The 9,869-nt window shown below is 56.1% G+C and overlaps 1 protein-coding gene across 2 annotated transcripts; it reads left to right on the top strand.

Annotated features, from left to right (window-relative positions):
- Window positions 1-2,608: 2,608 nt before the first annotated feature.
- Window positions 2,609-6,360, top strand: PRPH (peripherin). 2 transcript variants are annotated; one of them, XM_042946419.1, is made up of 9 exons: window positions 2,609-3,411; window positions 3,770-3,830; window positions 4,013-4,108; window positions 4,512-4,679; window positions 4,780-4,905; window positions 5,003-5,223; window positions 5,337-5,386; window positions 5,631-5,710; window positions 5,960-6,360. In XM_042946419.1, exons 1-9 carry the CDS (start codon window positions 2,870-2,872, stop codon window positions 6,026-6,028), a joined length of 1,413 nt encoding a protein of 470 aa, XP_042802353.1. In that variant the 5' UTR covers window positions 2,609-2,869; the 3' UTR covers window positions 6,029-6,360. The 2 variants fall into 2 exon arrangements, with proteins under 2 accessions (XP_042802353.1, XP_042802354.1); XM_042946420.1 differs by having other exon boundaries at window positions 5,963-6,360.
- The last annotated feature ends 3,509 nt before the right edge of the window (window positions 6,361-9,869 follow it).

Below are 9,869 nucleotides of genomic sequence, written 5' to 3' on the forward strand. Positions count from 1 at the left end.
CCCAAGCAGGTTCCGTGCTGCCAGCACAGAGCCCGACTTGAAGCTCGAGCCCATGAAACCACGAGATCATGACCAAGAGTCGATCACTTAACTGATGAATCACCCAGGTGCCCCCAGAACCCTGGCTCTTAATGGTGACCCTTTCCTACCTTTCTTCTGGCCTCAAGATCTCCCAGGGCTGGTTTCTTTCTTTCTTTCTTTCTTTCTTTCTTTCTTTCTTTCTTTCTTTCTTTCTTTCTTTCTTTCTTTCAGTATGGTGGGGGGTTGCAGGGGTGGGCAGAGGGAGAGGGGGAGAGAGAATTGCAGAGCCCAGTGCGGAGCTCATTGTAAGGCTCCATCTCATGACCATGAGATCATGACCTGAGCCAAAATCAAAAGTCAGATGCTTAATCAACTAAGCTACACAGGCACCCCCTGGCGTAAGGGGGGAGGAGTAAGGGGTAAATAAGGGGGAGGGATCTCCTCTGACTTGCCTGCAGGCCTAGTTCCCCCACCCAGGCCCTGGCCTTCCTTACTCCCTCCACAGCTCCCAGAGCCCTGCTGAGGAGGTCCTGGTCCCTTTTCCTCTGAGGCATCTGAGTGGTGAGCTGGGAGCTTAAGCAGCAAAGGGGTGGGAACTCCCCTTGGAACTCCTTGGGCCCAGCCCAAGGGGCCTCTGCTCTACTCTCAGAGGCCCAGACCTACCAGCAGCTCCCTATAAAGGACCAGCTTAGACTCCCAGTTTGCTCCCTAGGTACAGCAGGCAGAGGCAGGGCAGGGCCTAGGCTGGAGTTGGTGGGACTCCAGGCCAATGGCAGCTGGGGCTCAGAGCCTAGGGTTGCAACAGAAAACACCAAAGCTTCTCCATCACCCCCTCCCCCACCCCACACATAGCTGCCAAGCCCCCACCCCCAGCCCAGGCTGGACCCCACCCCACCCCACTCCTAGAAGTCAGAGGGGACAGGCCCAGGTTTATCCATCTTGTCCCCTCTCTCCCATCCTCCCTCTTCCCATTCCCCTGGCAACCAAACCAGACCCATCAAGGAGAAGGACCTGGCAGCTGTGCAGGGAGAGACTAATGGCCCGGAAGGAAGGAGGGGCCTGGAGAGGAGGCGAAGGAAGGCGGTAGGGTTGTGAGCAGGCGGGCGTTGGCCCATCTCAGAGGACACACAAAGGAGGGGCGGCTCCTCTGCCCTGCAATGCTGAGGAGCTGGCTGGCCAAGGAGCCGCCCTCCTCATCCTCCCCTGCCAGAGAGTCAGCCTGGAGTCTCAAACCTGCTTCCCCAGATGCCCAGCTCTTATCCTCAGGGCCAGTCGAGGTGGACCTGTCCGTGCTGGAAAGCCCTGGAGTCCCCGGCAGCAGCAGCCCCATGGCTCTTGGCAAACCCAGCAGGCCTCAGCACCCTGGCTCCTGCAGACCATCTGAGCTGCCTCTATCCACTCCGGGGCGGCCTGTGCCTGAGTTCTGGAAGCCGCAGACATGCAAAGGCCAGACATCAGCCTTCACGATAACGGGGTTGGGGGAGGGCAGGAAGGGATGTGTGGTTGTGTGTGTGTAATGTGTGTGCACATAGGTAATGTGGCTAGCGTGCATATGCATCTGTGTGTGTGCACAGGCTTGTAGATCTGCTTTGGGACGTTCTCTCTCCTCTTTCAGTCCCTGGACCACTAGGAATGAGTACTTTCTCTTTCCGCATCTCTTCCCCATCCAGCCCCACCCATCCCTGGGTACCTGCAACTCCTCCATACGGGTAACCGGTTCCTGCCAGTCCATTCATCTCTCAGCCTTGGCAGCAGCTGCGGCCCCTCAGCCCCCTCCCCTTCCTACCTCAGGAATTGCTTTGGTTCCCGTAAGGCCCATGACTGAGCAGCAGTTGGTTGGGGGAAGGGAGAATCCAGTAAAGCCAGACAGCATACAACTAGCTCCCTCAGCTCAGCCTCTGGCAGGACACAGAGTGAGTGGGACCCAGAGTTGGGCCCAGCCACCCTCAACCCCCTCTGTTGTGCCCACCCTGTTGGGGCCTGGTGTAGGTCCAAGTTTGGGAGCTGTGTCTTTAAGGCTGAGCCATCAGCAGGCAACCCCCTGGCCAAGTGTCCAGAGGAGGGGGAGGGGAAGTGGCCAGTCCATTAGCGGCAGAGCTGGCGCCAGGCAGCAGCCCTCCACAGGGCCCTGGGGACTACGGAGGGATGAGCCCTTCCCACCCCCCTCAGCTCCCCCTGCCCTCCCATCCCCTATTTCTCCCTGGGCGTGGTAGCAGAGGGGTAGCTGACAGCAGGTAAAAGCAGAGCCTAGCCTTCAGGGGACAAGTGGAGGCACAGGCCCTGGGGCCCAAGCCAGACCAACTCACCATCTATCTGGGCCATCTCCTCCCCACTCATATGCCAGAAGCCTGCCCTTTAACTTCCAGTCCTCCTATCTCCCCCTTTTTTTTTTAACTGAGGTTTAACTGACATAACGTTAATTTCAGGTGGACAATGTAATGATTCTACATTTGCAGATCTCCGATTTTCAATAGCTCTCTCAGGCAGGAACCCCAGCTCCAGTCAGGCCCTCCCACCCAAGGCTCCAGCTCCAGATGCTTGCTGGAGGGTGCTGACCCCAGCCCAGGCCTGCCAGTGGTCGCCAGGCCTGCTTCCTTCCCCGCTTGCAACAGGGGGAATCAACTAGGCAGGGCGCCAGCAAACCTAGGAGCGAGGGTGCGGCGCTCCTGCAGCTCCGCAGGGGTGGGGCATCCCCCTCCCCACATAGCCCCGCCGTCAGGCCAGTGGGAGGAGCTGCCCGTGCCCCCCCTGTGCCCGCAGGGCTATAAAGCCGCCTCGCAGCGGTCTGCGGCTCCTTCCCCGCTCCCGGACCAGCTTTGCCAGCGGTGACTGCCCATCCTCGACCACCATGAGCCACCCGTCGGGCCTCCGAGCCAGCGTCAGTTCCACCTCATACCGCCGCACCTTCGGGCCACCGCCCTCACTGTCCCCTGGGTCCTACTCCTACGCGTCCAGCTCCCGCTTCTCGAGCAGTCGCTTGCTGGGCTCGGCGTCCCCTGGCTCCTCCGTGCGCCTGGGCAGCTTCCGCGGCCCCCGGGCGGGCGCGGGCGCCCTCCTGCGCCTGCCCTCGGAGCGCCTCGACTTCTCCATGGCCGAGGCCCTCAACCAAGAGTTCCTGGCCACGCGCAGCAACGAGAAGCAGGAGCTGCAGGAGCTCAACGACCGTTTCGCCAACTTCATTGAGAAGGTGCGCTTCCTGGAGCAGCAGAACGCGGCCTTGCGCGGGGAGTTGAGCCAGGCCCGGGGCCAGGAGCCGGCGCGCGCCGACCAGCTGTGCCAGCAGGAGCTGCGCGAGCTGCGGAGGGAGCTAGAGCTGCTGGGCCGCGAGCGCGACCGGGTGCAGGTGGAGCGCGACGGGCTGGCGGAGGACCTGGCGGCGCTGAAGCAGAGGTCAGGGGGCAGGACCGGGGCTGGGCGGCGGCCGTCGAGGCGGCTGCTCGTCGCTCTGCTCCCTTCCCCACCAGCCGCCGAAGGGCGTGGCTCCCCTCATCCACCCCAGCGTGTGCAGGCAGCATGCTCGCCTGTGGGCTCTAAGACCCCTGCCTTCCCTCTACCACTTTGCTGACTCTCTGGGGAGGGGAGGGGGGAGTTACTATGTCTGACCATCTCAGCCCGTTAGATAGTGGGCAAGTCCATCGGTCAGCATGAAGACCCCTCTTCAGAGTCCTGGACAGTAAGCAGCCTCTAGCCCAGACCCTGGGGTGCGCGGTGACCCTACAATTCAGCTTCTGCCCCCTCTTCTTGCCAGGTTAGAGGAGGAGACGCGCAAGCGGGAGGATGCGGAGCACAACCTCGTGCTCTTCCGCAAGGTGAGCCCGGGCCCCATGTCAACTCCGACTCCCCACCTCTGCCCTCGCCTTTGTACTAGGGTGGCATCTGTGGGCGCGAGGAGGCGACCAGAAACCTCTAGAGACAGGCAGGGAGGTCCTGGCCCTTTCTCAGCCTGAGCAGCCCCTCCCGGCTCTTGAACCCTCATTTCCACCCCACTAAGGATGTGGACGACGCCACCCTGTCCCGCCTGGAACTAGAGCGCAAGATTGAGTCTCTAATGGATGAGATTGAGTTCCTCAAGAAGCTGCACGAGGAGGTAGGTGGATCCGAGTGTCAGGGGAGGCTTCGAAGGTAGCAGGCGGTCTCGTTGGAGCTGGAAGGCAGGCGCTGGTTCAGAAGACTGGCGAATGGGGAGGAGGAATTGCCTGGGGAAGAGTAGTGAGATTCGCTGGGCAGACGCAGCCCCTCAACCCCCTCTCTACAGGTGGTTTGACTCCCACCCCTGCGCCACCTGGTGGCGAGCAGCGGAGCTGCACCCCGTAAAACTTGGCCGCTGGCTTGGAGCCGGCCAGGGCGCAGACCGCACCGTCATATGCGCGCTGCACTCCCTGGCGCCCCCTTCTGTTCATTCGAGTGTTTCTTCTCTTTCTGTGCGTGAACTGCGCGGCCCGCGTGGGATCCGCGCGGCAACCTCGACAACTTGTTGTCCTGGGCGGCAGGAGCTTCGAGACCTGCAGGTAAGCGTGGAGAGCCAGCAGGTGCAGCAGGTCGAGGTGGAGGCCACCGTGAAGCCTGAGCTGACGGCGGCGCTGAGGGACATCCGCGCGCAGTACGAAAGCATCGCGGCGAAGAACCTGCAAGAGGCAGAGGAGTGGTACAAGTCCAAAGTGCGAAAGCCCGGGAGGGTTAGGGAGAGTCGGGGAGGCTGGGCGCTAAGGGGAGGGCGCGTCCCGTCAGCTCACAGCGGCACTGCCTCGCGCGCCGTAGTACGCGGACCTGTCCGACGCCGCCAACCGGAATCACGAGGCCCTGCGTCAAGCCAAGCAGGAGATGAATGAGTCCCGACGCCAGATACAGAGCCTGACATGCGAGGTGGACGGGCTCCGCGGTACGGTGAGTACCAGGCTTCGCGCCCAGGCCCGGGGGGCGGGGGTGGGGTGGGTGGAGGATGAAGGCTGTTACCCCAATGGTGACCCTCTGGTCCCCCCAGAACGAGGCGCTGCTCAGACAGCTGCGGGAGCTGGAGGAGCAGTTTGCTCTGGAGGCGGGCGGGTATCAGGCGGGCGCCGCGAGGCTCGAGGAGGAGCTGCGACAGCTGAAGGAGGAGATGGCACGGCACCTGCGCGAGTACCAGGAGCTCCTTAATGTCAAGATGGCCCTGGATATCGAGATCGCCACCTACCGGAAGCTGCTGGAGGGCGAAGAGAGCAGGTGGGGGGCAAAGCTGCTGGAGGGTGGGAGTGTAGGGGACGGTCGGGATTGGGTGTGTTCAGGGAAGGGGAGGGGCTTGGGCCCAGTAACTGACCGCTTGGCTTCGCTCCCAGGATTTCCGTGCCAGTCCATTCTTTTGCATCCTTAAGTATAAAGACGACTGGTGAGTCTCCTCCCATGCCTGGCTTCCAATCTACCTGTCCCCTTGTCCACTTCTGCCCTGACCAGACTCTTGCTATGGCCCTGCTCAGGGATCGATTCTGTCCATAAACTACTGAGTCCTGGTCTACACGCTACCCCACTCCTCATGTCCTGCCACTCCCCTCCCCCCACAGATGGGAGTGAGGGCTTAAGAGGAGAGAAACCCCAAGCCTCTTCTCTTCCACTCCTCATCCTACTTTTTCCAGTGCCTGAGGTGGAGCCTCCCCAGGACATCCACAGCAGGAAGATGGTTCTGATCAAGACCATTGAGACTCAGGATGGGGAGGTGAGATGGGCCACTTAAGCCCAGGATCCCATCATGGCACATATTATTTCTGAGCGCCAGCCTGGCTGCATCTTAGAGTATTGTAGGTTAGTGGTCCTTGGGGTGGCAGAGAGACAAGGAGATAGAGAAGGTGGATGGACAGTCTGGAGCCTCAGCTGGTTTTGCTGGAGAAGGAGACACCATACCCCAAAGGAGATTGAAAGAGTGTGGTGCTTAATGGTTTGTGCCCTTCACATGCCTTGCCCCCAGCAGGTGGTGACTGAGTCCCAGAAGGAGCAGCGCAGTGAGCTGGACAAGTCTTCGACTCACAGCTACTGAACCCATTGGTCCAGAGTTTCCTGACCCTGCCCTAGGCCTACTCTAAGTCCCAGACCCTCACACCAGTACTGAATTAGTCCTCTCTCACTCTGCATGTGTCTAGGGGATGGCACAAGTCACCCCTTCCCTGGCCTGTGGCCAAGTGCTACCCAGCCAGCCCTCTCCCTGCCCTGACATACATATATATGACCTATATGTGCCCCTTATTGCGTCCTAGTCAGAGGCCAGCAATCCCCCGATCGAGTCTACTCCTACCATTATCCCATGACCAGTGGACTGGGCCGGGGTCTGAGTTTCGCTTTTGAATCAAATAAAACTGCTGTCAAGAGAAACCTCGCCAGTGCATTTGTGTCTGTGGAAGTGAGGGTGCCTGTGGGGAGGGGGCGTAACAGTATTTTCCCCTTGTCTCTGGTCATTTCTTTTCTGAATCCCGTATGTTGGCATCTATGGTCCTATCTGTACTTCTAGTTCTACGTCCACTCCTTCTCGGCTTCTGTCTGCCATCTACAGCCCTGAATGTCCAAGTGCTTTCTGGGTGTGCCCTAGACCCCTCAAACTCAACATGTCCAAAACAGAGCTCCTCATTTCCCTCTCCACCATCTGCAATCATGTTCTTCCTTCTGGGTTCCCCACTCTAGAAGAAGGCACCACCAAGAACCTCTGCTGCCATATTAGAACTCACCTCATCTTCTGCCCCTTTCCTTTCCTCACCTACTCCCCAATTTTGTTCATTCCACTTCTAAAATCTTTCAAGTCTATTTCATTCTCCCCATCCCCACTGCCACCACCCTAGTCCAGGCCACTGTTATCATTTGCCTGAGTTACATCATCTCCCTCAGTGGTCTCTTGCCACTGGCCTGGCCCTGCCACCCACCTAAACCTACTCAACACATTAGCCACGCCCTCCACTTGAAAACGTCTGTTTCTACATTGCCCTCCGACTCTATTCCACCCTGCCCTCACTTTCAAGTCAAAATCCACTTCTGAGTTTAAAATGATCCTTTTCACTCAATTATAGTGCTACATGCCAAGGAATAAGCCAGAGTCCTTGCTCTCAAGGAGCTGGTCGTCTGGGGGTGGGGGAGAGAAACCAACAAGCAGATAGTTCCAACCTTGTGAAGAGTACTATGACTGGGAAAGAAGATGACATTGTGGGAACATGAAGAAGAGCATCTCACCCAGCCTTGGGGTTCCCAGCCACGGTTTCCCAAAAGTGACACCATCACGCCGAGCACTGAAGAGCAAGCAGGAGTTGTTCAGCTAAAGCAGGGAGAGGAGAAGGCCTTTCTAGGTAGGTAAGTCAGCCAGGAGGTAAGAGAATACAGAACTATACTAGTTCTATAATTCTGGAATGAAGGGTTGGAAGGAGGAATAGTGCTGAGGTTGGAAAGATGAAATGAGAGTTGGGTCTCAGAGGACCTTACGTGCCATATTGAGGCATTCGGAATATGTCCCGAGGAAAAGGGACAGGAAGTGGGTTTCAGCAGGAGGTGAAGTATTCAGATCTGCATTTTTAAAAGACCCCTCTTGCTGTAGTGTGCAGAAACCACTAGAAGGAGGTGGAGAACCAGGTCAGAGCCTGTTGCAGTGAGACGCATCAGAGGTGACAGTGAGCAGAGAAGGGGGTGGGTTTGAGATGTATTCAGGGGGTGGATTCTGGAATACCCAAGGAGAGATTGACACTGTAGGTGAACGGGAAATAAATAGCAAAGAGGACCCAAGGTTTTGGCTTAAATCAGGCAGATGGTGGGTCTTTCACAGAAACAGGGAAGATTAGAAGAGGGGGAGGTGGGGGCCCAGACAGTCAGTTTTAGGCTGACTGAGTGTGAGATGCTATGGAAGAGCCAAGAGGAAGAGTTGGCAGGCAGTTGGATCCACAGGTCTGGAGTTCAGGTGTGATGGGATGTTTTGAAATACTGAATCTATCAGGATGCATTCTGCTACAAGTAACATAATATCTCATTTTTTTAAGAAAAAAGAAAGAAATAGCTAGCGTAACAAGGAGCCAGAGGTAGGCAGGCTCTGAGGTTGGTTGATTCAGCAGTTCAAAGATACCATCAAGGACCCAAGTTCTCGCCAAGGTTCTACTCAGCCTTCCTCCTTGAAGCTTTGTCCTGTCTCCTCATGGTCCCAAGATGGCTGCCAGTAGCTACCTGGTGATGCTTCTCCCTTCACATCCAGCGGAGGAAAGAGAAAAGCCTCCTGCCCAGTATGAGATACAGTCCTTTCCTTTAGATTGTGTGACTGAGGTCATTGGCGTGCCCAATCCTGGAGCAGTAACAGTTGCCAGGAAAAGCTACTGATGGGCTTGGGCTAACCATCTGATGTGGAGTAGCCGCTGAGGTTCAACTGCAACTTACTACCTCGGAGGAGACGTATCACTGCAGAAAAGCAGACCAAAGCTTTGGATTTCAATGTTCAGGCTTTCAAGTGAGCACGATTTTAAGTTTGGCTACTTTCACATCTGTGGCCTATGTTTTGCACTGGATACAAAGAAGAGAGATTGAGTCGAAGAGAAGGGCATGAGACCTCCCTGGTATCCCACATGAGAAAGCATGAAACTACCTAAGAACAGTATATAAAGTGACAACAGAGAAGGGCCTTGAGGAGACTCCTAGAGTAGCAGTGGAAGAGAATCTTGACAACGAACCAGCAGAGATGGAGGAGGACAACTAGGAGAATGCAGCCTTGGGAAGCCAAGGCAAGAGAAGGCTTTTAGGAGGAAGCGGCTGGCAGCACCAGAGGATTCTGGGAACCCAGGGTTAGACAACAGTTCGAAAATCTGGGCTCTATCAACAAGGAAGCTGTTAGAGACCTCAGGGAGGGCTGCTTCAGGGCAGGGGAGGGTGCCAGAGACAAAACGTGGCCGACTGATGAGTGAATTCAAGATGAGAAAGTGGAGAGCCGACCACTCTCTCCAGATATTGGAAGAAAGACAAGAAAGAACCAGAGCAAAGAAAGACCTGCATCTGAGAAGTGAAATTTTGAAGAAAGGAGAAACAAGACCCGTGATTTTCAAACCATGCATCGTGAAACATTGTGATATAAATTGCTGGGTCAAGACCAACATTAAAAAAAAATGTTTATTTATTTTTGAGAGAGAAAGAGAGAGAGAAAGCAGGCGTGAGCAGGGGAGGGGCAGAGAGAGATGGGAACAGAGGATCCAAAGTGGGCTCTGGGCTGACAGCAGAGAGCCTGATGTGAGACTCGAACTCATGAACCATGAGATCATGACCTGAGCTGAATTTGGATGCTTAACTGACTGAGCTGCCCAGCCCAAGACCAACATTTTAAAAGGAAATGAATGGGTGTTAGGGTGGGGTGAAACTTTTCAATGTATTTATACACATGTGTATTGGCTTGTCACATAAAATGTATTTTTTTAAAATCTTGGACTGTGGTAAAGACGTGAACACGTTTAAATGCTGGGGAGAACTGGAAAGAAACGGGTTGTCATGAGTAGGCCCAACCACCTATTGAAGTGACACAAACTCGGACTTGGCTGTGATTGAAGAGTTTTAGGGAAACTCCAAATCCAATTCTAACCAAGGAGATCAGATGTTAACCTCCGGAAGACAGGGCTGGGATTTCGCTGTAATTAAGAAAGCTTATACCACATTGATTTTATTGTACTCAGCTTGTTGGAAGCAGGGAGATAGATCCATGACATCTATTAGAAGGTCATCTCAGAAGCAAGGATGTGGCCGCATTTATTTAGTAGTTCCTAGAGGGAACCGGATGTGGCGGGCGCGTGTCCCGGGGCCCAGGGAGGTGCCCACAACTGCAGCAGGGATAATTCCTCAGGGGCCACTTGCCGTGGGTAGGAGGAGTTCGGTTATCT

The sequence above is a fragment of the Panthera leo genome, chromosome B4, assembly GCF_018350215.1.
Source record: "Panthera leo isolate Ple1 chromosome B4, P.leo_Ple1_pat1.1, whole genome shotgun sequence".
In the NCBI taxonomy this organism is placed as follows: domain Eukaryota; kingdom Metazoa; phylum Chordata; class Mammalia; order Carnivora; family Felidae; genus Panthera; species Panthera leo.

Excerpts from the sequence above, each read along its gene's own strand:
- PRPH (XM_042946419.1), top strand. The coding sequence starts at position 2,870 with ATGAGCCACCCGTCGGGCCTCCGAGCCAGCGTCAGTTCCACCTCATAC. Across the intron at positions 3,831-4,012 it reads ACCTCGTGCTCTTCCGCAAG|GATGTGGACGACGCCACCCT; the intron begins GTGAGCCCGGGC and ends CACCCCACTAAG. Across the intron at positions 5,711-5,959 it reads TTGAGACTCAGGATGGGGAG|CAGGTGGTGACTGAGTCCCA; the intron begins GTGAGATGGGCC and ends CCTTGCCCCCAG.